This window comes from Lethenteron reissneri, chromosome 21, assembly GCF_015708825.2.
Source record: "Lethenteron reissneri isolate LAM-NWPU_2019-01 chromosome 21, ASM1570882v1, whole genome shotgun sequence".
In the NCBI taxonomy this organism is placed as follows: domain Eukaryota; kingdom Metazoa; phylum Chordata; class Hyperoartia; order Petromyzontiformes; family Petromyzontidae; genus Lethenteron; species Lethenteron reissneri.
Window position 1 is genome coordinate 8771609 of NC_083799.1, and position 25947 is coordinate 8797555.

Sequence of the window (25947 nt, forward strand, 5' to 3'; positions counted from 1 at the left end):
TGACCAGGCATAATGTGATACAGCATCCGTGCATTAAAAAAACATGAGTAAAACTATTCTATTCGTACTTAAGATTTTATCAAAAATTTAAATGTAAATGTTAAAACAAACACAAGGTTGCACCATAAGCAGTGAGATCAAGAATTATGTGCAGGAGGATGGTAAGGCGTTTGAGTAAATTCAATTATTTCCCAATTATGGTTCATGCCACTGGAAATAATTGTTTTGGCTTGCGCACACCACGTGGCGACCCAAGGTGTAGGCGAGTGGGAACACACCCAAAAGTATTACTGGACATCTGTAAAAAAAGAGCTTCATAACCTCAGGTCAATTCCTCCAGTCTAGATAAAGATTTGTATTCTGACACAAACTGTCGAATTGGTGTCATGAAATCGGCTTGTGCCAAGTGGATTGCAGAACCAAGTGAGATAGCGATGGCTTGGAGAGGGCTTTATCCAGCAGTGGATTGCTCATGGATGACGATGGCGTTTCAGTGGGTTGAGGGCTCTGGGTGCCTGGCGAGTGGGGTTGGAGCGTGCCCCACAGCTTACCCTCCTGCGATTGCTCAGGCTCTGTGTTGTAGGTGGGTGCCTCATAGGGCGACGGTGGCTGCAGGTGTGTGGCACTGGTGCCCGGAGGACCCAGCGAGCTGCCTTGTTCCTCTGTACCACCAACCCACCAGACATTACAACAGCAGTTTGGCGATGCAATTAACTAAAATAAAAAAAACATCTTACGACAGTTATTCATTTGAATCATGGGTGGGGAAAACATCTGGCTGGAAACTTCATTTCATACAGCTCGTGGTCACGGGGCCTACCACTTTGAGATGGCCTGCGAACAACATTTACATGTCACTGTAAGCATCTTATCTGCAATAAAATCGGGTATTAAAAGTAAAAATTGACCTGGCAACCCTAATTTTGCATGCTCACACACCTGTCCAGCCAAGGACCTCTTTCTTGCCTTATAAAAGTCAGACACGTGTATATTTTAAAATCCTATTCAGTCATTAGTAACATAAGGTCCCCTTGCCCATGATTTAGGCAATCACACAATAATACTGCAACGTCTAATAAATTATATTTTTCTTTTTGTGTATTTAAAGCAGTGTACTTTGGGGAAGCATACCCTTATCGTTGCTGGTTGACACCACCCTTGGAGAGGTATCGTGGGCACTGCTCTGTAACCAAATGACGCACAAACAGGGAAAATTATATGGTGCGCAATGAGCAGTTGTTTGCCCATAACAATCAGCCAGGCATTCTATACTGGTGCATTGGTAAATTGTGGACGTGGGCCCCACCCTGTCATCAGAATGCCGGTGGCGTCCAGGGCTCGGTGGCACCGTCTGTCGCTTCTTCCCCTTCTCCTGATGAAACATGTCCTGAAGCCTGCCAAATGCACATGCCATGAGCACACAGGCAGAGATTTTCCAATGGGCACACAGGCAGAGATTCTCCAATAGTTACTCAAGGTCACATACACCAGGTCCTTCAAATAAAAGCCCAATTCAGGGGTGCGATGCCCTGGTTTATACATTCTATTTACAAAGCCTGGTTATTTTCACAGACCAAATTTAGCCCACTTGAAACTTATAATTGTATTTATTTAGCTTTCTATGTTATACAAATGATAAAAGATGTAAAAGTAAAAAACATCCGAAAACACCGAAAATGACAGGCACAAACAAATGCTACAATAGTTACTGCAGTTCTGAACCAGGACTCTGGTGCGCGACATTTCTGCGCTGCATGAAAATGCAGCACACAGCATTGCTTTGCACATTGTTTATTCTTTTGAGCGTTGCGAGTACAGTGTGACATGGTCCAGCAGTAGCAGTCCCTGCCTGTTGGAGGTTCAGTTCCAATCCAGTGGCCGCCCTAATTATTATTGCAGGTGGAATAATATGTGCAATCTACTTCACATTCGAAGATGAAAGATCCACCTCATGTCACTCAAGACTAGGCCCATTTGATTGTTGCAGTCAGGGTCCAAATTTGCTAAATTCTAAAATTACCTGCAAAATTACTCAAAAAGGAGTTACACCTGAATAATCACTCCCCTACAGGCAGCCATATGCCTGTTTGCAGGCCAGGTGCCATGTGACCTTGTGTCCACGGGGACTGCAGCCACAAGGGGTGCCCTTTTCAATGGTTGGAGATGATGAAACGAGACACCCAAGCATGTAAGGCACTATGCAAAATACATCATGATCATTAGTGATTTTCAAAAGTCTCAATTACTATCGATGTTTAAAAAGTTCCTCCAAATTACCACATTATATGTAAGACTTAGTATATGCACTTAGGGTACTCTGAGGACACTATAAATGATACAATCTAACAAGGAATAAATAATTCTAAAAACGGCACCTCGCAGTGCGACTTACCGGTTGTTCCAGACGTGGACCATCTCGCATAGCTTCTGCTTCTGTCCAATCAGCACATCGGAGAACAGACGAGGCTGGTGGGAGGCATCCCCTGCGCTGGTCAACAAGCGAGCCTGTATCTTCTCCAGCCATTCTTTGAATTCACTCTCCTCCATCTGTTCGCAAAGACAATGCACATTAGCGGGAGCCATGTAAGCAACACCCTATGGCCACAGTACCCAGAATTGGTCCGATCGTCAGGTCTCGGAAGCAATGCAGGTTTTGTCCTGGACAGTGCTTGGATGTGTGGCCTCTATGCATAAAGCACGGGTTTGTAGGTTGCTGCAGGACTATGTCTTCAGGAGGGCAGTGCAGTAAAAATCCATTGTTGTATAGTACTATGCTCCGATATCTATGCTTCTCACCTTCAACCCACACACTGATCAGTGATGATGTATGATCAAAACAACCCCCACAATCGACATGGTGTGGGAATGCCCTCATCCAACAGTGAATTAACAAAATGGCTGTACAAGTGAGAAATAAATGTAGATTGACTACAAGAATGTATCATTCCATCCAACTAGTTTCACGATGGGGGGGGGGGGGGGGGGTGTGCCACCCACTGTCAGTCAAGGCAACTGCTACGCAATACGATACCGCACCTCTTTCTGAGCAAACATGTCTTCCACCTTCTCCTCCCGGCTTTTGTTGAAGGTCTCCGTTTTGAGGGAGCTCAGCCTTTCATCGACAGCCTGGTAAACCTGCTGCACACTGGATCCAAAGGGGCAAAACAGCTGTGCACCTTTGTAGAACAAGGCAACGTGCACAAACGCAGTTCACCTAAAAGTTTACAGACCGCCACGTTGCAACTGTGACAACGTGCTACGTACTGTGTGGTGAAGTCTTTAAGGTCAGCAAGCCGGGTGGCCAGGGGCAGGTGGTGTGGCCGAATGCACACCACCAAGGGAGGCAGGCAGATCAGGCGCAGGCGGATGGAAGAGTGGCTGTGGAAATACAAGACAGTGACAGCAAAGGTTCATAACTCTCTCCACCACGACAGACACTGCATTCCACTGGGGAGGTAAAACAGTTAGTTTAAAAGACGATTCTGTAAATTCGCATCGCATTTGTTACACATTCTGAAATTGATAAAGGTAGAGATAAATTCGAACTGCAGAAAGGCACATACATTAAAACATGACACTCAAATGCCCATAAAGATCATTACACTCAAAAAGGGAGAAAATAAATCTCCCTAGGTCAGTGGCATGGCCAGCACAATGCCCAGGCGCCTTTGCTTCCCCAGTACTGCCAGATTCGTAGCACTGAACAACCATCCCTAGCCCACCCCCAGAGGAACACTTGTGTTTAGCAGCAATAATCACCTGAAAGACGCAACCATCTGGTTATGGGAGAAGTACTGGTGGTAGTCCTGGTGGATGGAATGGCCACAAGGCTCGGCGCTGGCTCTCCGCGTATACCGCTGCCCGTAGAAGCGAAGCTCCAGATACTTGGCAAACGACATGGCCCACGAGTCGGCCGAGAGAGGCACCACTGGTGTCGCCTGTTCCCAGGAAGCACAGGGAAAGTATACCAGGGACTGTTCTAGTTACGAACATTCGACTTCCAAACTTTCAGGAGATACAAACAAACAAACCTGTCCATATGTCCAGTTGCCTGTTTGGACTAAGTCGCAAGTTCAACCACCACACAATAGATGGCGGTGGAGAGATGAGGTCACTGAGGAAGAACAGGAGGTTGAGCAACCCAAAGAGGTTCAACACCAAGCAGCTGGCTGAAGGTGTCGGCACAATTAATAAGGAATTGGATTGTTTTGAGTTTCAGGACCCAAACACTGAAAGATTTGCCAAGGTGTTTGGAACTGTTCACGATGCAAATCGTCTGTTACACGTTGATTTATGAAGAGAGCAACTGTGCAGACATCTCGGTCCTTGTGTTTCCTCTCTACTCTTAAAAAACTGACCAAGGGAATTAGCATCCACATCTGCAGAACAAAGAACCAGTGGCATCTACATCTGCAGAACACAAAGAACCAGTGGCATCTACATCTACAGGAGCTAATACAACATTTAAAGCCATTCTCCACGTTTAGTGTACATGTTGTACAACATGTTTGGAAGCGACAGGAGCAAAGTTGGACTTGAGAACAAATTTCTGGAACCCAACTCGTTAGTTAGTAGTCCTTGTATTCATGAGCACACTTCAATATTAGCATGCACGTTATGTAAACTCAAATTTTTATGTCCAGATGCACACATCTTCAGCAAATGGCCAAAACACAACTATGGCAATTTGAGCTGTTGGGAGGCGTTGGCAAGATTCCCTAAAAATTAGACAATGGGGAACACTTAGCAACGACAGTCTAGCTCCTGAACAAACTAAAAAAACCGGGTGACAAACTACGACCAGAAATAAATTACAATTTCACATTCTATAAACCCTAGATGAGACTTAACACCACAAACATGCCGAGCAAATCACGGATCTGTGTGTGCAAACACACCTGCTGGCAAAGGCAGCACCAGGACCAGGTGAGGATGCTGTGCTGGTATCCGGGCACGGGCGACTGCAGCTCCTTAAGCAGGATTTGCACGCAGCCATTTCCGTGCACAAACCGGCGGGCATGCTGCACCATGGGGGTATCGCAGTACATGCTCGGACAGTTGTACGACGGCCTGCACACAAATGGCAAGCGATGCCGTCATTCGCTGGGTTGCTGTGTCCATGCTGGTCAGTGGTGTAGCTATTATAGGTCCATGAGTGCAGATGCCTTCCGAGAGTGTCCAGCATGCATTGGTGTCTCAAGCACAAATTCCGCATTGAGTGTGTTGTGTCTCCAGTATATGCCCCACGTGTGCATCTCCAGTTCACCATTGTTATTGTTTAGGCAGTTCAGCTCGGATAAGACGGACTCCCCGCCCCCCCCCCCCTCGCCACGAATTTAATTCCTTGTACCAGAGCCCATGCCATTCTATAAGACCTCTGGTCACATTTCCTCAGGCGAGCTCTTTCTCACAACTGAATACCGTTTGGTCCGCCAGCAGTGTTTATGTTCAGGTAGTCATGTTTGTTCATACACCGCTGGGCAAAGGCGCTCATGCCGCACTGTTTGACCGTAGTTTACTACTGGTCAGCTTGGGTTGGTAAGTAGGACGTACCACGCATTGGAGTAAACAGGTACAGCAAATATTGTTGCTCTGCTTTCTGCTGACAGACCCACAGCATCAACCTACACCACTTGTTTTGTGAAGGTCAGCGCTACATGCACTACTCAAGCTCAACCCTGCTTGGTATCCGAGATTTGACAGGATTGGGTGCACTTTGCAAGTGATTGGGTCAGAGGCTGTGTTTTTATGTTCACAGCACAATTGTGCAATATTGCTCAGCAAAATCTGAACGTGGAAAAACATGGGGAATAAGTGTGTCTACGAACAGGATAGTCCATGTGGAAGCTTGGTCATGGAGGAACCCATGTCAATGTATTGTATGAGTGCCAGCGTGGTTGTTAAGTAGATTAAATGACGTACCTGAAACAGTACCGCTCCAGAAAAAGCCCAAGTGTGATATCGTTTTTTCCGTAAAACTCCATTGTCACCAACCTGTATGCCCAAACTCAGCCATTAATATTAAATAACGTTGGGTACTATATTATCAGCATGACTTAGCATTATATTGTTATTAATGTGTTCATCCTTATGGATAGATTAGTGTAATCACAGAATTTGTAATGAAGTGGAAGTTCTACACGTGTGCAGGATAAACATTTTAAATTGACTCATAAAATTAAAAGTGTTACATGTGTGCATACTGTGCAGAGTCAAACAACTCACCACGGGCTTACACAAGGGTTGGGAGCATTGCTTGAATACAGGGAGAAGCTGCTGAACAGCACGCAGAGCTTCTGATGGTGCAGGGGGTTCAAGCTGTCAATCTGACCAAAACAAAGCGGTCGCAGCTCACCTTCACTTTATAAAATCACAACCACACACCGTTAGCAAATGTGCAAACCAAAGGTTATTTCAGTTCTTAGAAAAGGAGAGCTAATGATACACATTTTCTTTATTACACTGCAGAGAAATGGAACTGGCCAACTACTCTGATGCATTAAGCTCCTGAAAAGAGCATCGATTGCCCAGTGAGGCTCTCATAAAAACAATATTTTACAATTATTTTTAATGGAATTATATTTTATTATGGGTATAATTCAGCATGAATTTAAAGTCACAGCAATAATTGTCAATTAAAAATACTCCAAAAAGGGAATTACACGAGATGCATTTTAAATGTGAAAAAACTGGAGTACGCAAAGAAAACCGATGTATACGACAGCACAATTCAAACGTCTGCAGAGATGGGTTCTCAAGCACACTTGCTGTCCCGTACTCTCCTTGAATGGAAACCTTTAAACCCAACAAGTTTGGGAGTTACACAAACATGCGACCCAGTAACCCTCCAATTCCAAAGTGCTGGATTACAAGAATGCACCACCACAAGGTCGGAATGTATGCGCGAGTTTTTTCAGAATACTGCCCAACTACCTTTCTTTGCCAAGGGTCTTGCTGCTTCGATTCCTCGGCACAGTCCAAGGATGCCCAGGAAGACTCTCTTTCACGGCAAACTTGCTCTGGATCGTGGTCCTGGTCATTCCAATCCGTGCCAGGTCTCAAGATGTGCCGGCTTTGTAGCCGCAGGCTGCCCCCCTGCGCCCGGTAGTCAGCCAGGAGTCGGGCGAGCTCCATGTTCTTGGCCAAGGGCTCCGTGAGTTTGGCTGAAAGCAGCTTGTGGTTGGGCATCTCGACGACAACGCTTGATGGGAAAACGGGAAATGAAACTTGCATTAAAAAGCAGCCAACAATATTCCAAGTTACGGTTTAACTTTACTTAATAGTTATCGCTACTCTTAACAAAATCGTTGGGTTTTAATCCGTCTAAGGGCACAGGACACGAATGTAGTAAGGACAACTGCACGTAACAACGTTTGAGCCTTACAAGGGTCTGTGAGAAGAGACAGCGCCGTTGGGGACAAGATGCGCGGTGGTCATATCCCGTAGCAGCTGCTTCTTGCGACGGTCTTCCATGTCCTTGGCTTCCTTGTGGCACAGTGCCGACCAGAAAATCTCATCGGAAAAGTAGCAGCGGCAAGGGCTGCGTGAACCAGCATCGGTTAGTACAAATGGCTCCGGAAACGTCATGTACGGAGACACCGAAAGGATGACGTCCCTCATCTCAGTCACGAACGTGCGGGTGATTTTTCTCAGCCGCTCCTCGTGGCTCTCCTCCTCAGAGCATGCAGAGTGTCCCATGTCGTATCGCAGTGGGTCGTGGAACTGAGACTCATCATCCATCCTCGTCTTGACAGCTGCTTCACACCTGGCACGTAGGGGGTCGGAGTGGTCTGGAAATGGCTGAGCGTATGTTGTTTTAGTCAAACGGCTAATGCTGCTTCCATCTGCCATATCTGCTGCCCCTTTACTTAGAGTAGGTTTAGATGCATCTTCATTTTCAAGGGACAATGATTTCATTGTGTCTCTGCTGCCATAATAAATACCTGATGCTTTAGTAATAGCATGATCCTCCTTGCTATGGACAGCAAGCATCGCTGGAACATGTACTTCAATGTCAGTCTTAACTTTTTGACCTTCATGAATGGCAGTCTCCAACGCATTAACCATATCCAGCCCAAATGGGGAATCGTTAAGAGTCAGAGACTCAGAGCCATCATTCTTGACATTAGTGATTGAATGCTCGCCAACCAAAACCTTTGTACAATCTAGACAGTCTGGTCTAAAGTGACCAGTTGGATCATCTTCAATCACTCCATCTGCACTTAAATTGGAATTCAGGTCTCCACTCGTTAACGTGCCAACACTCAGATTGTCCGCTTCATGGGCATCGTCCAAAGAGTCGTGTGCTTGGTCTGTGATGCTGCTCCGAAGACCATCGCTACTCTTGGAAGCAGGGTCTTCCATGTGTGCGATGGCCCTCATTTTATTGCCAACCTCAGAGCCGATGCTGTGCAGGGATTCAGCTCTGGAGAGCGAGGGTGGCCAGGCAAACTCATCCATGAGAAAGGAAATCTCCAGCCGAGAGTGGTACACCATGTAGACCATGAACAGGATGATCTCCTTAACGCGGGCCAGCTCATACGCCCCGCTTCCCCGCAGTAGCACCGTGCAGCCCAGATGCTGTGCACAGCCCTCAAAGAACATCAGCGTCTTGGACTTCCCTAAACAAAACAAACAGCACAGCCCACACAGATGAGATGACAATAGTACAAAAAGGCCATGGAGTATTTGATTTGTTTTATTACCAACATAAATATATAGGTAGTGTTTCTTTAGAGCCAAGCCACAGTACATTTACAAGCAGATGGTACTACTATGTTAGCAGTGCATGTGCAATTCATGCTATTGTTTAACATTTTTAAAATGCAAATTCCAAAGTAGGACACTGGAAATGCTGTGTCACTCCCAAAAACGTATAATAATGCCAATTAAAATCTAGGAATGCTTTACCCAGTGTCAATACCCTTATTCAGGAAGGTCCTGCATCGAGATGTTTGGCCAATTCCATTACATTTATTCCATGTGGGAGGAAATCAGAATACTAAGAAACCCACATTGAGGGGGCGACACTCAGCACTGCAAATTGCCTGGGTATGTGTTTCGGTCCTATAACTACACGTTGTAACAAGTCACCTGCTTACAATTTATGCACCTATTCTTGCACCAGTTGTATGCACACCTATAACTAACTGTACGGCCACGTATACTCAACTTCTCCCCGTTCCTATCTATTCTGCATCTTGCTTATCCTGCACTCAGCAGCTTCGCATCTCCACCGCTGCCCTCACCTATGCTCCCTCAGACACGCTCACCCGTCTGTCCCGGGCGGGGGGATCAGCCAACACCCCGCCCGGCGACGTGCGAATGTTGAGGTCCCGATGACGGCTGGAGCGGCAGCGGCGAGATGTTGTCCCTGGCAACAGCTCTCGTCTCTCACACCCTCTCCCGCTTATAACCCCCTGGCTCATAACAAGCCCTCACCATTCCTCTGCCAGTTGCCCCATTAATCTCTTATCACCACCCGTCATCTCCTGTCTCCTAGGCGCCAACCGCTGGTCACAGCTTAGCACCTGTTCCATCTCGGTTGCACCCGCTTCGCAACTAAATTATTGGCGGTTTGTCTGTGCAAACATGTTGCAACACGCACTTCTGTTCGACCCCAGTTGCACCGCTTAACTGTACGCACCGCGCATTTCTCCTCTCTTACACATCTGACAGGCCATGGTAAGCCACCCAAGTAAACAATAATCAGTGCTCAGCCCTGCACAGCTTCTGAATAATGATGAGATGCAGGCATACGAAAATTAATTTCGTCATAGTAAAAATATCAGAAATGCTTAAATCAAATAGTGGGTGCAAAATCCACCAACATTACTACTATGAGCCAAGAATGTCTGTGTAATGCGCATTATGTCACTCCACATGCTGCACACCCCCCCCCCATCATTAATATTCATGAGCAGGTGGATGTTTATACTCACGCAAAAGGTCGAGCAGAAATACATTTTTATTGCAAATTCACTTTTAGTTTGACGTTTCTTTAAAGTGAATCTAATAAATAATTATACGCAGCAACAAAGTGGATTAGGCGTTTATTTCTTCAGCACTTGAAAAGGCAAGTCTAATTTAAAGCTTCTACATAAATGGTAAAATACATTTCTCGGTGATTTTACAGATATTGTATCGAATTCCAATTTAATTCAACCCCAACGACTGAAAGCAGAAGAGACTAAAGTATCAGAGCAGTGAATTTGAAATTGAAGGTCAGTTATATACAGTGCTAGTGACATGGAGGGAGGTGTTTTGACAGTTTTGTGCCAGATTCACTGCCATTAATACAGTGCCACAGTGAACTGTTTGACATACTTAAGTGCAAGATTCACTGCCATTAAAATTTACACAAGATACAATTATATGCCGCTCAATTTTTTCGGAAATATTACAGCTTCCATCCTAGGATGGGCAAACAAGATGGTTACATATGACATTCTTACCATTAGGTAGCTGAAACGCCTTAACGTAGAACTTGTGGCAGGAGCCAAGCCGGGGTTTGGTCACCAACTGGTCTATGGAATGTACCAGGTCGCCTTGAGTCATGCGGCTCACCATCTCCATCACTTTCTGCATTAGTGTAAACATTAAAAGTAAATTATTACACATTCTAAAATCAAACCCGATTGCATGGTCTTGCAACGCATATTTCTCAAAAGAAAAATATACAATGTATTAAAGTACAGTGCAAAGTTGGATAAAGGACATGAGTGATGATTTACTTAAATTCAGAAGCTATACAAGGTAGCCAAATTGCTCAAGCACACTAATTCGAGAAGGGAGAACACCAAGGGTATGTATGCAGAGATCCCCCATTTAGCAAAGTGCTGTTAACAAATACCTATTAAAGCTGGCACAGAGGCAATTTTAGTCAGTGCCAAGCCAAGCCACCTTTGTCTCCCCAGCACCAATTCTTCACACTCCAAATATACGTTTAATGTCCAGTCGACCGAGGACAAGTTGTAATACCACTTTCCACAGCTTCAAATTAACTCGGGCTGCTGGGTTCACAAGTAGTGTGTCAACTACTGCACGAGCACTCTTTTGCCATAACTGTGTATTCACAAATACAAAGATCCCCCATATAGCATGAACAGACTGTTGGGGCAAGTGCTGTTTGCGAGCACCTATGAAGGTCGGCACGGCACACGAGGGGGTGGGTGGCCAGCACTATGCCCGGCCGCCTTCGTCTCCCTAGTTTCAATGTTCACACATCACACCAGGTACTCATTTTAGGCAGAGTCGACCTAAGGGAGGCCCAGGACCAGTTCAGAAAAGTCACTGGTGTTCACAGTAAGCAGGAATCGAACTCTGGTTGCCTGGTTCGTAACATAGCGCGCTAACCACTACACTACTGCTCCCCCAGGTATTTCACAAGTGTGCACACCCACCCGTTTGACGTTGGTGACCAGTGCAATGCCATTCTCCAGAAGCATGTCTTGAGCAATCCGAGATACTGTTTTTTCCACCAGCATCAGGTGTGGCTTCATGTCCACAATGCGAGCAATGAAATTCTTCAGAAATTCCCGCTCCTTCACAAACAATTAACATTCATAACCAATAGAGACAACATTCTTGTATAGTTCAAGGAATGATGAGAGTAATCCGTCCTTAAATGCAGACCTAAAAGCCAAGCTCGCAAAATCATTCATGGGAGTAACAACCGCTAAAAGTAATTTGCACAATTACAAAATATACCACTGCAAACCATTCACAGCATCTACTACAAATGTTATGTAAGAAAAGCTCGCAGTGATGGCACAAGAAGTGAGCTTTGGCGACACTGGGTTGGCAGATTTATCACTGACAAGAGAATGGACTAAATATGCAGAAAATGGGTTTAGAGACAAGCCAAGAAAATGCATGTAAAATAGCATTTAGAATGACTATATGCACATTGAGAGATGAAGTCCTCGACAGTCAGTAATGTGTAATTGGATGAAAGGGCAATGCTGAAAAATGGAATGTGGCAATGACCTGCAGGACGATTGGACAAATGGAGGAAAACTTGGTCTCTTCTCTGTACAGGTATTCAATGGAGCAGGTGAGAAGCAGAATCTTGGGATTTCTGATGCAGCTGTTCATCTGGAAAACCACCAAAAAGAGAGGAGCTGCAGATTCTTTTACAATATTACGATGCGCCAATGTAACATTTTAAAGTGGACTTTGTGTGCAAAGATTTTAAATTTGATCATACACAATCCTCCATAAAAACACATACCTTTTTGTGTACCACATTCTTGCTGAAGACATATCCATTCAAGACTACAGAGTCAAATTTCTTCCCACCTGGAATCTATGAAATAAAGTGAGCATAACAAGTTAAAGCACACAATGCATGGTAAATAAACTTGACTTTTGGCTTTGAAAGTAAACCAGGGATAAATAAGGTACCTCGCGTGCTTTTTTAGATCAACCTTTAACCCAGCACCAGTTGGCCTATGACCGAATAACCGGGAATGCACCCAATCTCAGTTCTGAAGCGACGCAGGTTTCGATTTGGATTGTACTTGGATAAGTGACCGCCATGCTCTAACAGGTCAGAGCTGCAGGGTTACAAGGTGGGCAAAGTACAGCAAAATCCGTTGAAGTATTGTACTTATATGCTCCCAGTATTCACCAACCCAGTAACAAGCACTTGGAAGTACCAATTTGTCACGATCCGCATGGCACGAGGCCCTCATCCAGCATTGGTTTAGACAAAGGCTTTTAAAATGTACGCATATTAATCAATTGTTCTATTACAGCTTAGGCACCATTCCCAAGGAGATATGAGAACCCGGTATTGGATACAGAATCCATGGCGCTGCATCACTGCCCACGCACACGTTGCGGGCGCACCTTTTTGATGTGCACATACTGGCGGATGTCCATGTCGTCGTCGTCATTCTTGACGTCTGGCCGGACACAGCGCACGGCCTGGTCCACGATAGGCAGCACCCCATCGCACCAAGCCAGCGGGAGGCACTGCATGCACAGCAGTTGCTGCAGCAAGGCCGTGGCGTGGGTGTGGCTCGCTGACCTGTGGTGGACAACCGGAAGCAACGCAGCTCACGATGTAAATTTTTTTTCACGCTTCAAGGCTGAAAATGTATGCATTAGCTCTGTCTGTCTCACAAATGGGAGGGGGCACAATAACTCCTATAAACATGATATAAGGAATGAAAATGTGATATTAAGTTATCACTATAAAGGGGCTTACCCGAAATAAAAATTGGCCAAATTCAGTCTCCCAAAAATGTGGAGAAACAAGAGCAAAGGGACTGCTTGCAAATGTGTAGTGACTGAATCGGAGACACGAAGATTTGGAGGCACCGTTTATTAACGCGCACCCAGGTCAGGACAGTTGGTAAAGCTGCCTGACAGGCGACACCGAGATTGTGAAGACGGAGACGACAGTGAAGACTCCAGCAGCATGACGGGGATTCAACTCCAAACGACAGGCCCTCTCTTGGGGCCCCCTCTTATACTGTCAGTGTGGCCTGGCTCCGCTCCTGGCCATGCCCCCTTTCTAGAACCTACCCGTGGGGCTCTTGGTGTGTCCCTTCCATGACCTTTCCCCAAGATCCCCCTCTGGTGTATCATCTAGCCTGCTGTTGTCTCAGGGCTGCTGGAAGCTGCAGATCCCCTTCCCCACTGGCGCTATGCTACTGCATAGCTAATTCTATGTCCCTACATATGCAAACGCATTTTGCACAGAACTGTCTTTGAACTGCTAATTAAACACTTGAGGACAAAACCCATGTTCGAAAGACTTACTTAATCCACGAGCATACATTAACTCCCCCCCCCCCCCCCCCCCGACTTGTTTTGAATACGAAATATGTCACAAGGGGGCTTCCCCCCCCAAATAGTGTGCCACGCTTACAGTAACATTTCCATGGCCGGTCTCTCGCCGTTCTCCTCGCGAAGGTTCTCCAGGGCGCTGTGGTGCCAGCCCAGCGGGGTGAGCAGCAGGTCCTTGTTTGGCTTCTCAACACCACGGGTGTACAATGACTCTGCCAGAAAGGCAACATTAATTAAACAAGTTTTTTTCTTCATGTTAATCCATTGTAAATGTACAGGACTACATGAACGTCCCCCCACCCTGGTCGTCACACTTCATAGGCTCAGTGATGACATCACCGAGAAGGTTAACGACACTTACATGCGATCAAACCCAAAAAATACCCCTTTATTATGGATATTGGTCGCGAAAGTTTATTGATGTTCAATATGTAGGCCAATTGTAAGGTTACAAGTTGCTTTTAATTTAATCATAAATTCCATTATTTTCAGTTAAGCAATTATGTACACAAAACCAAAAGGCAATTACTTTATCTTTTCTGAAATTATCATAAGAATTTAGTGGAACATAGCATACCTCTAATAAAGTCGTCACTTATATGGATGCTTTGATGTTCATCCTGGGACTGCTGTCCTGCCAGAACATGAGCTGCGTAAACATTCATGAACAAAAACACATTAGATGCAAAACAACCGCATTTAAAATATTGCAAATGTAATTCTAAATTTACATAAATACTTTATGGACAGCCGTACAAGTCCATAAAGATTGTGTGTTTACACAGTCAAGGATAACGAAGGAGTTAGAATGGTACTGTTAAATTCTGAACAAATTCCAAATGGCATCCATTTATGTGCACGTTTCCTCACTGTGGGTACACGAAGGTCATGCAAGCTATGTAGACAGCCATACGGACACGGCAAAAGCAGACCTCTCTGTTCGGTGTAGTACGGAGGCACATGTGGCTGGCTCGAATGCCTCTTGACGTGGAAGTTGACATTGTCCAGATCGCTGCTGAGGCTGACGGAAGCAGCTGAATCTGTGCTTGCCACAGAATGGAAGCTGCTCACCGACGCCCGCTTCTCTGGGCTGCTTCGTCCTAAAGCACCCAGGAGACAAGCGTCATTAAAAAAAACCGCATGCCCTTCACCGAAGAGCAACCTGTACAAAACAATCACTTTTGAAAAGCGGTAATGAAGCCCGATGGCATTCCAAGTTACTTTTCCTCACACACGTGTAAAATTACACAAGTTTTCCAGAGTACACCAGTCTTCGGTTGCGTGCGCATATCACACCACTGCGTAAACAGCTTCCAAGTTAGCGCTATTCACTGCGTTCCAAGAGATGAAAGTATTTGGTGTGGTGCTAACATTGTGGTGCCTCAGCTGAAGTGTCCACTCCAAAGTAGACTGGCCTGCTAATATTTGTTTGCAAAAAGTAATTGAAATTAAAATTTGCTTTTGCCCACAAAGCATGATGGAAAAAAGGTGGTATGGTGAATGCAAGTGCTATCTCTCAGTAAAAATGGGGTTACATAATAAATAGAATCCCTCGGTGTTCGACAAAGGAATAATCACGGAAGTGTTTGCTGTCAGTCTTAAAATATGCAAAAACCTTGTTAAAAACGTCTATGTAGGAGGCAGTAGATGTACAAGCCAATACCTTTTAGAAGGCTGTTTATACGCTCATTCCCTGGCGATCCCTCCGAGTCGCTGTCTTCGTACTTAATGTCCTTGAACCACGTGGGCTCTGATGGGCCCTCCACAGAGTCCAGTGAAGCCGTGTCAGGGGAAGCTGGCTCCGACGACACCATTTTCTAGCGAACAGGATGGACGATTAAATGGACTTTTCAATAAGCACCGCAAAATGCTGCTGTGGTGTCAAGGTTATCCACACACTGGGCATGCAATTTATAGGTTTCCATTTTTATCTCCTAGTATTTGTAGTTGAGATAGAGTTTCCAAAATTCCACCTCAGTCCACTCCGCAGCATAGAGTACACACACCAGTTCATGGATCCACAAACGTTACATGCGGTGGGATAAAGTGTGGGTACTCCCCCCCCCCCCCCCCCCCTTTCCAAACACTCTAGAAACTCTAGTGCTCCATCTAGTGGAAGCCCGTCTGCCAGCAGTGGCACAAACAAGAAATTACAGGAATGCACCTTTCACTTTTAGTGCACAATCCTGCAATTTGTTTGGCAAGGGCATGGCATTCATCTACAAAGTTAACATGAAGGTCTGTTAAAAAAGGCATTAATTTCTTCATACATTTGCCACATCTGTTATTTTCAATTGGGAATATTAAGAGCTACACCTAAAGTGTAATTTACCTTCAGAGGTCGATACAGTGCATATTCGTCTCGGAATATTTGATCGAGGTGGGTGACACAATCCAGCCAGTGACCATCAACCAATGCTTGCCCTATCCCAAGACCCTGCTCCCTGAAAATGCACCATTCACAATACACAGTAAACAGTTAGTTAAATACTAAAATCTGTTGAAAAACTGGTGTATGGGAATGGCATGAATTCCTTTGTAGTAGATAAATTTATTACACATACCATATTTGGCAGGTGCGATTTAATAAAATTGAAATCCACAATCTAAGCATTGTACTTTCCCGCACACCTTGCTACAGAGAAATGTTTATCCTATGATGAACTAACATTTTCCATTCGAGGAAAACAATATGAAGAGCTGTAGCTTATACAAATTAAGTCACAACACATTTTACTCAAAGGGGTTTTTTTACACAGAAATTGGTAAGGGTAACACCATCACTAGACTATTTAAATTATGAGTGGCTGCCCAATAATAGAATCCAGCCCAGTGCTTTTGGACCCAGGAGCAAACATGGCCATACAACAATAAAAATAAAATATTGAAATTATCAACTTTGCTATTTAAAAAATGCACGCTTAAAAAGCTATTTGCTCAATTCCCAACAAATGACCAATGGTGGTTGTGACTGGGCAGCAAGTCACCTGGTAGACACGTGCCCATTTAAAGTGAGCCAGTCTACGAGCTCCTTGCCCACTATGGTGTTGGGGTGGTTGCGCAGGCGGTAACGGTGGTCGCGGAACTCCATGCCAGTGCTCGAATGGCAGACCCTCCGCCACAGCTCCTTCAGCTGCACCGAGTCCTGGCATAACAAAAGGTATCCTGAACATGCGCATTTCGAATTGCAACCCAAGAAGGCTGGTAACAATGCTTCCAATGTAGCATTTAATTCTGGCTCGTCACAGCTAGGTAGTCTGTTAAATCCACAACAGGCAAGTACATAGGCACTGGGGTGATTCAGCCAGATGAACTTGCAACATGACAAGTAACGTATACATTTTAACAAGCAATAACAAAACATAACTACAAGATCAGACATGTCTGCTTATGCAACACCTGCGAAATAAATGCAGCTATTCCCAGTATCAACCGATACCGGTTTACCCGTATTCTTAGGCAGGGAAATTGAGTTCAGGTCCATACGGCGTACAGCCGTTTAAATGCGGGCAATTTTTTGGTCCGTTTCCCCCTTGTGGTGGGACTTGATGAATGTTGAGATTCATAAGGGGCACGCGGTGACTAATAAGGCCTGAATTGGTCTGTAATAAGGTAGGCACTGATAAGGGTTTGACAGGTATGTAACGTTCTCCCACTACTCTTGAAAGGTTGATTTAGTTTGTGGGAGAACTTAAAAAGCAATAAAATAAGTTAAAAATAAAATCAAATCACGACGTTTCGATTGCAACAAGCAATCATCAGGTGGGAAAACCACAGCAAGAATTTTTTTTTTTGCTGAAGTGGGAGAATTTTTTTTCTCTTGCTGTGGTTTTCCCACCCGATGATTGCTTCTTGCCATCGAAACGTCGCGATTTAATTTATTTTATACCTACGTGACTTTACCTAAAGAACCAAAGAGTATGGATCCCTGCAGTCACAAAAACTTCAAATCTAGATTCAATAAAATAACATTAGGTTTTACCTTGACAATGAAACAGGTGTTAAGATATTCAAACACCAAATGGATACATTTTTCAAGGCATCAAGTGTGCATTAACCACACGTACTTGTGGAAAAACATGTTTGAACATCTTAACACCTGTTTTATTGCCAGACAGGGTAAAACCCATCCTTATTTTCTCATCATTTTCATACTGGCAAAAAAGGTCCCATAGTTAAAAAGCAAGCTTACCAATAATAACTTTCGCTCTTCATCGGTCATATCCAACTTGTAACTCCGGCCAACTTGGGGACTTGCAGCACTGAAACCGAGCAGAAACAGAGCTCAGCAAGAAATAAAAATGAACACCGTGCGTCGCATGATTCAAACAGTTTACTGATGAGACCGAAAGCTTTTTAAATGGAATCCAAATTTGAAAATTAATACATTTAAATATTGCCATTAAGATAGAGAACAAAGGATGCATTTGGCCACCTCTTATGAGATGGCGAGAGAGTGATTTCCTCCGGCACAGAGCTCAGGCGGGAGAGAGTGGCTCGAGCACTGCTTTGCGGCTCCTGCACCAGTCGGCTACAAAAACACCACCCACCACGAGGTTCATAAGTCAAGTCCGCTCATGGCTGTAAACACAAGAATTCATCAACCAAAACTTAATGACGTTAAGTTGCAATTGTAACAGTTTAAAGAGTTTTATACATCATGGTCAGCTAAGATTGCTATAATAGGTCACGAGTGGGGGGAAAAAAAACGTCGGAAGGTCATGAACATGGAAGCACCAGGGCAGATATTGAGGTAGGCCAAGACAGACGGTGGTATGAAGTGGTGAACCAGGATGGTGTGGATGTAGACACAGCTGATAAGAATGTGGAGAAATGGGACCAGAAAGAGACCTCCACAAATAAGCATGGGGGGAAAAAAATGCCAGAAGACAACATTCACAATTGTATTCATAACCCAAAATAGCGAGACACCGACACACCCTACATGAAGGTGACCGAGACAAACCGCACCTGCCCCAAGTGACTTGTTCCTCCAAGAAACCAACGCGGCTGGGTTTCCGCGACCCGATCGGTGTGCGAGGTTCGCTGTGGCTTTGTTCTAGGGCAGCCGTGATACTCCCACCGGCAGCCCCAGTACCATTCCCACCACACGCCTGGTCGGCCAGCACGGAAAGGTCCTCTCCCAGGGAGCCTCCATCTGCCGAGGCCGTGTAGCTCATAGCCACCTTATTACAGTAGTTGCACACCCGTAGATCTCCTGGAACAGAAAAAGAATATTGCTTCATGTACCAAATATATATAATAACTAAATACTTTTGACAATGATCATATTACCCAACATGTGGTCGATTCTCAGAAGATAAATACGGTTCAGCCTATTGCTTGGATGGGTGACCACGATGCACGCCGGGTTATTGGAATGATACATAGTGGGCATCAGAGATCGGTACAGGAAACCCAATACAGGTAGTCCCCCGGGTCCATGCTTTCAATACAATGTGTTCCTGGAAAAAGTCGTAAATCATACAGAAACAGTAGAAACATCCCTTGCCAATTTGTTTCCTTTTAGCAGCCATATTTCAGGGTTTCATAGGTGAAAACCCACAAACACTTGAAGATGACATGAGCTCCACACCAAGTAGAGTCAGAAACCAGGCTGAATGTTCAAACGTGCTCGAAGCCATGTCAGAATGTGTCACAAATAAAGTTTGTGCATCACAAAATCGATGCATGGTGGCATTACATAAATGTTGTAAAATGCCTATCACCGTAAATCTGACTGTTGTAAACTGGAAACCGCCTGTATTATACGGTACTCTCTCTTACATATGCTCCCCACTTTCACACATTAGATTTGTCAAATCCCGCAATGATCTGCACACCATGGGGAGGGGCCCTCATCCAAGTGGAGTAACAAAATAGCTTCACGTACACGTATTGCATATCACAGCCTGCACAGGCAACATGTGCAAATCATTAAAAACCACTGAGTGAGCAGCTGGATTACATACACTTTAGACACATACCTGTGTATCCCATAAACTTTCCAGAGATCTCCTGGTTGCAGCAACGGCTGCAGAAGATTTGGCCACAAAGCCTGCAGTGGTGGCGGCGGCGGAAGGTGGTGAACTTTTCCCCACAATCATAGCACTCCTTGCACTGACTGTCTGGCATCCAATACTGTTTGAGGTCCGTGTCCTGGGATGCAAGTGATAACATGATTATTTACCACTTTCTATTTCCATAACCGATATACAGAAATCAGTGGACACCTCAAAAATTTGGTTTTGTTTGGGCAATTGGCAATACATGTTTTGTAATTTTAACTCACCTGACTTTTGCCATCCATGATTTCCTTCAACCTCTTCACCACTGTACCCAGACTTCTGAGCTGCACTGCTGAGCGTGGGTCTATTGGCCCTTCTTCCTTCCTTTGTGATGGATCTGGAAAATCCAGTCTTTTTTTTAAAATCGGGAAAACATACCATTTTATATGTCTAAGAATTCATGGCCATAACTGAGTAAACCACCAGACATGTGACCCTCTTCCTCCAATTTAGGAATTACACCTTGTATGTCGTTCCTTTTGTGAAAGTGTGTTTGCTAATGATGACTATGAGAAGCGATGCAAGTCAATTCCTGTAGCATTACTGCAAAAGCACTGCCTTATTTATCCTAAAAATAAAACATTGTCTCTACCATAATTTACTCTGCTGCCCCCGTAGCCTCGAATTCACTTCTCCCAGCCATCGATGCCGTCAACTCCCTGTCCAAGTCTATGCTTAAGACCTTTCTATTGTCAGACTTTCTTAAAAAAATAAGTCCGTTTTCCTCAGGATGCCCATATCCCAATATTTAGTGCAATGTCTTAAGATGTAGTTGCATTTAGGTACTGTATAAATCCCAACTGTATTGCATTTTAAAACCATTCGCTATAACAAATACACCACCTTCGCGTAGAGGTGATCTCCTTTTAACGAGTTTTGTATCCCCAGAAGTGTTGTTTTATAGAAAACAAACATTAATAAGTATAATATTAGTTAAGTGTGTTTAAGATGACCCTATCCCTTTTCACTGTTAACGTTGGAGGCTTCACTTGGGCCAGAGTCCATGGGTATCATCTCCCACGTACCCTGGAGGGGCTGCCCAGATGAGCGCACAGTGCGGCTTCTGTGCTCACGGGTGCCCTGTCTGGTGTCGGAGCTGGATTCCTGGCGAGGGTCATGCCACGAATCCGTCTGAGACTCCCTCCGTGGCGTGAAATGGGAATCCATGCTCCCTTCAACTTGTACCTGCGGCTCACCCTTGTGCACGACTGGATCACTCCCTGAAATACAGAATTAAGGTACAATAATCATGCTTCATACATCTACAATGGACTAAGATGCTCCCTTCTTTTACTTTTATCACCATATAGTCACCTTGTATTACATGTTTTGGAACATTGGTTGCATTGCAACCAATGTTGAAAGTGTCAATTGCATTAGCTGTTTGTACATTCAATCATAATGGGGAGTACTCTAATTTTAATAAAGAGGATTCATAGGAACAAAACTTTGTATAATGGTGTTACTGTAAGGACTTAATCAATTGATTAAACGTTTCTCCAATTTTTTAAGACAAAACACGATCAAAGAGCAATGTTTTAAAATAAGCACACAGGTACCTGTCTGCTAACAAACTGCTAATACTCCCAACAAAAACGTTATATGACATTAATTTATCCATGGGTATGCATGCATGATTTGTCACTACTTAATGCATTCATTAACTAAATTAAAAGACAAACTTGGGCTCAAAAATATTAACCGAAACAAAACGCTAAAAGGAATAAAAAGAGCAGGACAACCAAAAGCAAGTCTTTTTTTTATGGGACAGTGCACCTTTGAAGCGAAAGAGGTTGATGATGGAGCTATAGGCAGAGCGGAGAGGTGGCAGGTCCTCCTCATGCGGGGACAGCGGTTTGAAGCTGGTGAGATGTGGCACGGTGCTTCTCACAGGTTCAGGATCCAGCACTTCGTAACGGTTGGGGCTCCCCTCCGACGCCATGCCACGCCTCCACAAAGCAAGGAGGGAAGAGATTCGCAAAAAAGTGAGCAAGCAATCACTGGGCAAAGCAAGACGCAACAGCAGCAGTTTCATGACATTCATGTTCCACTGCACATGCACTGGATGTGTACATGCAGTCAGTGTGCACACACGTCATTTTTGAAAATGGCAACTTGTACTGCAATGGCACTTTTGCCAGTTTCAACCCTTACCTCATAGGATATGTCATCATACAATGCAAAGAGTTTATTTCACACTTGTAATCAGCATAAAGTGATTTTGGTTACACGTTTGATTTGTAAACGCACACAAATGTGTTTAACGCGGCTATGGAATGTGTATGCTCTTGCATGGCTTTTGTCTTAATCCCACCAACAATTACAGTAGCAACAACAGTCAATTGATTGTTCAATTTCACAAAACCCGACTTAACAAGTGCATTCACCCATGCAAGTACAAGGTGAAGGTAATGATTGATAGTGCCCGGTGCAACTTCAATCAATGCATGAGCCAGTTTGAACGTGGTGACTGGGAGCTGTGAAGGACGACTGGCTCCAGAGGTAGATAATGCCTTTTAAATTATAGTTCAGGGATCTCTGCTTTTGATATTTTACCGACAAGGTCAAAGTTATGTTGTTAATCTATAGCCAGCTACGCTTACGAGCAATGCAATTTTGGATTACTTTCCCAGATAATGTAACATGTAAAAAACACTTACATTTGTTTTATACTGCCCAAAAATAAAGTATATATTCGGAAGTTTAACATTGTGGCCTATTCCTGCACCTTAGACCATAAATATGCTATAGAAATAGAAAGATTACCAAAAATTGGGAAGAAAGCATTACCTACTAGTTTCAGTCATGTTAATATTTGCCGATTCATATTTTGTGAAGGGCTACCAACCGAATGCCGATCACTTTCAATGTAGTCCCTTATTTGCTCGGTTTCGATGTTGGAGACTTCCTCAAATGTGCCGACACCTCGAGTCGCCTTGTTGTTGCCGGTTGCATCCATGTAGCAAACCAAACCCTGAACGTCGTATGTATAACCAATTTCAAATGGAATTAACACTCGCTTTTTCTACTTAAACCACAGCTATTTTACACTTACAGCGTTTTGTGCAACGGACCGGAGGTCAATTAAACAAGCGAACTTAAGCACGTCAGCCCATCAAGAGTTCCACAGGGTCAAGAAAATCATCCTTACTTTTTGCAGTTAGCGGTTGTTCTTCTACACCGTTTCCTCATTGGGGCCCAATTCGATTTCAAATAGCTTTTGTGGGCCACACACCTCAAGTCACTTCTGCCACTGCAAGTGACATGTGACTTGAGTGCACTACAATATAACACGGCTATATTATTGAGTCTTTCGGTAAAGTCACGTGGATAGGTTCAAAGAAAATAATTAAAATAACAGAAAACTACGACGTTTCGATCGCAACGCAAGTAATGCTTTCTTCCCAACATCGTAGTTCTGTTATTTTTGATTATTTTCTTTGAACCCATCTACGCGACTTTACGGAAAGACCCACGAATATGAATTCCTGCGGTTGTCAAGTTAAAAACATCCCCCTCTAGTTCCACATTTGTACGGCTAAAATACTTGGAGTGACAAATAAACATCGTTTACGTAGCCGCTCATTCATAATTCATAACATAAATCATGGGTCACTGCCAGCGGTCTGCAAGTTTTCCAAAACCCTGTTCTAAATGGTGAGACTGGACTCGTATTAATGAACGTGGAATTTCCACCACTGCTGCCAGCAAACACACGAGCAATGCATCGCGCTCATTTGAACTACACTTATTCCACTCACCAGCCATGGACTTTAATCGGACAACGCGATGCAAAATCAATTATTTCTCATCGGTCCTACATACTTACGCTGTGCAACCAGGATGTCCGGCATGTAATCGAACCGTCCTTAAGGAGGGAAAAGTGAACTATGAATGCCAAGGCCTAACGCGCCAACATACCGTTAGGACACCACTCGAATGGCAATTTAAAATGCAAACCACATCACTAGATTGCTGTAATTACGGAATTTGGAAGAGAGACCGTAACTTCTAAGCATTGCTTTTCCCATAAACCAAGCTCCAACCCCGTGTGGAAAAATGCCTCGCCTCAACCCGAAAAAACGTATCTACCCAATTGCTGCACCTACCTTTCACACCTAACAGTTTAACGAAATCACATACGCGCACATGTAATTGAACCAGCTTCGAGACGAGGCAGCGTATCCCAGACCTCACCCGCAGAGCCGGCCGCGCCCCTCGCGGGCAGCCCGACCTAGGCAAAGCCTAAGGCCCCGTAGAGGACTAGGCCTCAAACCGGGTTGAGGAGGGAGCGGCGGGGGGGCAATGGGAATTCCGCTCTCTGTGCCAGGCGGTCACAATGTCGAGGCTGGGCTCCTTTTACCTTGCACAACCAGCCACCGATCGGCTGCGGTTGTCGTCGTGCGACGTGGTCGGAGCGCGGCTGAATTCCTCGCTACGATCCCAGGCACCCGGTCTCGCTGCGATGTTGAATCTTCGGCGCGGTCACGTGACGCGGGTCATGTGAGCGCGAGAGCACGCGCGGATCACGTGACGCGCGGCGTCATGGGGGGTGTGGGGTGATTCGGCGCACGTGGTGGATTATTTCATTGAATCCGTTCATGGGAATGCTGAGCAGGTTATGTTAGGCCTGCCTAGGTAATGTGATTGGATAATGCTTTGGACGAGCACAGGCAGATTTGTCATAAACGTCTGCGTGGCTGTTGCTATACTTGGTTGGGCAGCAAGAGGGTAGTATAGCCAAAGCAATGAATCCTGTGCTAGAAACGTGAATCTGCTTAGTACAACAGTCTCACATGATCTGCACTGTGCTGCTAATGTGGCTGACGATGTGTCATATAAGCTTGGCTTTATTTTCTGTATAAAGCCTTCTTTGACGCCAAAGTACTGTTAAACAATGCACACATTCGGCCTGGATCGTAACTCCAGAGTAAAACAGGCTGGATGATGGTCCAGCACTCACCGATTAACTCAAGTCACCGGCGAACAGTCGCCTCGTTACCACTCTCTATCGCTACCACCATGGTGATTATTGTTGACATGAATTTCACTCATGGATTCATCCAGCCATGTTGAGAACTCTGGTCAACGAAATAGTTTCTTATCCCTACCATTTTCAACTAGCACACTTGCAGGTCACAATACGAACTCTTTCTGCCTCTTAGCTCACTCACACTGCTCCACTTTGGAAATCCCCACCCCATCGTCTCTTTTCAAAAATTCGTCTAATAACCTTGCTCAATTGAAGAAACGCATATTACACTTTAAATAGTGCTGTTTGTTGCTGGCTCCTTGGCGTTTGGGGGCATTTGCGCCTGTGCTCAGCAATCACGATTTTCAAAATTGTTTTACCGTACTTCGTGGCTCCTGCGGCTATAATCCCCACCTTCAACCGTTGTATCATGCAGAGGTGGGACAAAGTCATTGTTATGCAAGTCCAAGTCGAGTCTGAAGTCATCAAATTCATGACTCGAGTCTGACTCGAGTCCAAGTCACATGACTCGAGTCCACACCTCAGAGGTGGGACAAAGTCATTGTTATGCAAGTCCAAGTCGAGTCTGAAGTCATCAAATTCATGACTCGAGTCTGACTCGAGTCCAAGTCACATGACTCGAGTCCACACCTCTGGTATCATGAACCATGCTTGACTATTTAAGTACAAGCTACGGATCCCATTCCATAGAAGACAATAATACCTTCATTTAAAAAAAATATATACTGCGTGGGCAGTAGTGCAACAAGCATAAATAACACATTTGTCACTAACACTGCCTCAGAGAGGAAATGTGGACGGTACTAAAAGTATTCGGTGATGACACTGGTGCACAAGCACAATTAACAAAACAACTCAACACATTCATCAATAACACTGTAGCCTTAAAAGGAAGTGTATGTCATAGGCGACGTTTCGGGCAATGGACCTTTATAGCATATACTGTAGAGTGGATAATCCACGATATCTCTCTCTGACCTGTGATCTAAAAGTTCCGATTGCTCAGCAATTACGTATTTATTATAAACGCAGCACAGTACATGAGGTAAGTGGCGAGAGGGCACATGCTCCACATTAATTGAACATTGA

At 44.7% G+C, this 25947-nt stretch overlaps 1 protein-coding gene across 1 annotated transcript in view; it reads right to left on the bottom strand.

Annotated features, from left to right (window-relative positions):
* PIKFYVE (phosphoinositide kinase, FYVE-type zinc finger containing) overlaps positions 1 to 24360 on the bottom strand; it is a 39919-nt gene extending 15559 nt beyond the window's left edge. The window contains exons 1-31 of the mRNA XM_061555727.1: positions 24229 to 24360; positions 21642 to 21814; positions 20891 to 21085; positions 20090 to 20202; positions 19785 to 19956; positions 18769 to 19015; positions 18233 to 18328; positions 17990 to 18059; positions 16785 to 16942; positions 16130 to 16241; positions 15461 to 15614; positions 14730 to 14897; positions 14375 to 14446; positions 13880 to 14009; positions 12853 to 13033; positions 12233 to 12307; positions 11989 to 12096; positions 11403 to 11543; positions 10455 to 10581; positions 7385 to 8621; positions 6934 to 7201; positions 6226 to 6326; positions 5923 to 5994; positions 4899 to 5070; positions 3760 to 3938; positions 3265 to 3378; positions 3037 to 3145; positions 2393 to 2547; positions 1307 to 1394; positions 1132 to 1183; positions 552 to 662 (exon numbers count right to left, since the gene is read on the bottom strand). Coding sequence (XP_061411711.1) covers positions 552 to 662; positions 1132 to 1183; positions 1307 to 1394; positions 2393 to 2547; positions 3037 to 3145; positions 3265 to 3378; positions 3760 to 3938; positions 4899 to 5070; positions 5923 to 5994; positions 6226 to 6326; positions 6934 to 7201; positions 7385 to 8621; positions 10455 to 10581; positions 11403 to 11543; positions 11989 to 12096; positions 12233 to 12307; positions 12853 to 13033; positions 13880 to 14009; positions 14375 to 14446; positions 14730 to 14897; positions 15461 to 15614; positions 16130 to 16241; positions 16785 to 16942; positions 17990 to 18059; positions 18233 to 18328; positions 18769 to 19015; positions 19785 to 19956; positions 20090 to 20202; positions 20891 to 21085; positions 21642 to 21807 — 5143 coding nt within the window. The 5' untranslated portion in view covers positions 21808 to 21814; positions 24229 to 24360. The remainder of the gene's footprint in view (positions 1 to 551; positions 663 to 1131; positions 1184 to 1306; positions 1395 to 2392; positions 2548 to 3036; positions 3146 to 3264; positions 3379 to 3759; positions 3939 to 4898; positions 5071 to 5922; positions 5995 to 6225; positions 6327 to 6933; positions 7202 to 7384; positions 8622 to 10454; positions 10582 to 11402; positions 11544 to 11988; positions 12097 to 12232; positions 12308 to 12852; positions 13034 to 13879; positions 14010 to 14374; positions 14447 to 14729; positions 14898 to 15460; positions 15615 to 16129; positions 16242 to 16784; positions 16943 to 17989; positions 18060 to 18232; positions 18329 to 18768; positions 19016 to 19784; positions 19957 to 20089; positions 20203 to 20890; positions 21086 to 21641; positions 21815 to 24228) is intronic.
* Between the last annotated feature and the right edge of the window lie 1587 nt (positions 24361 to 25947).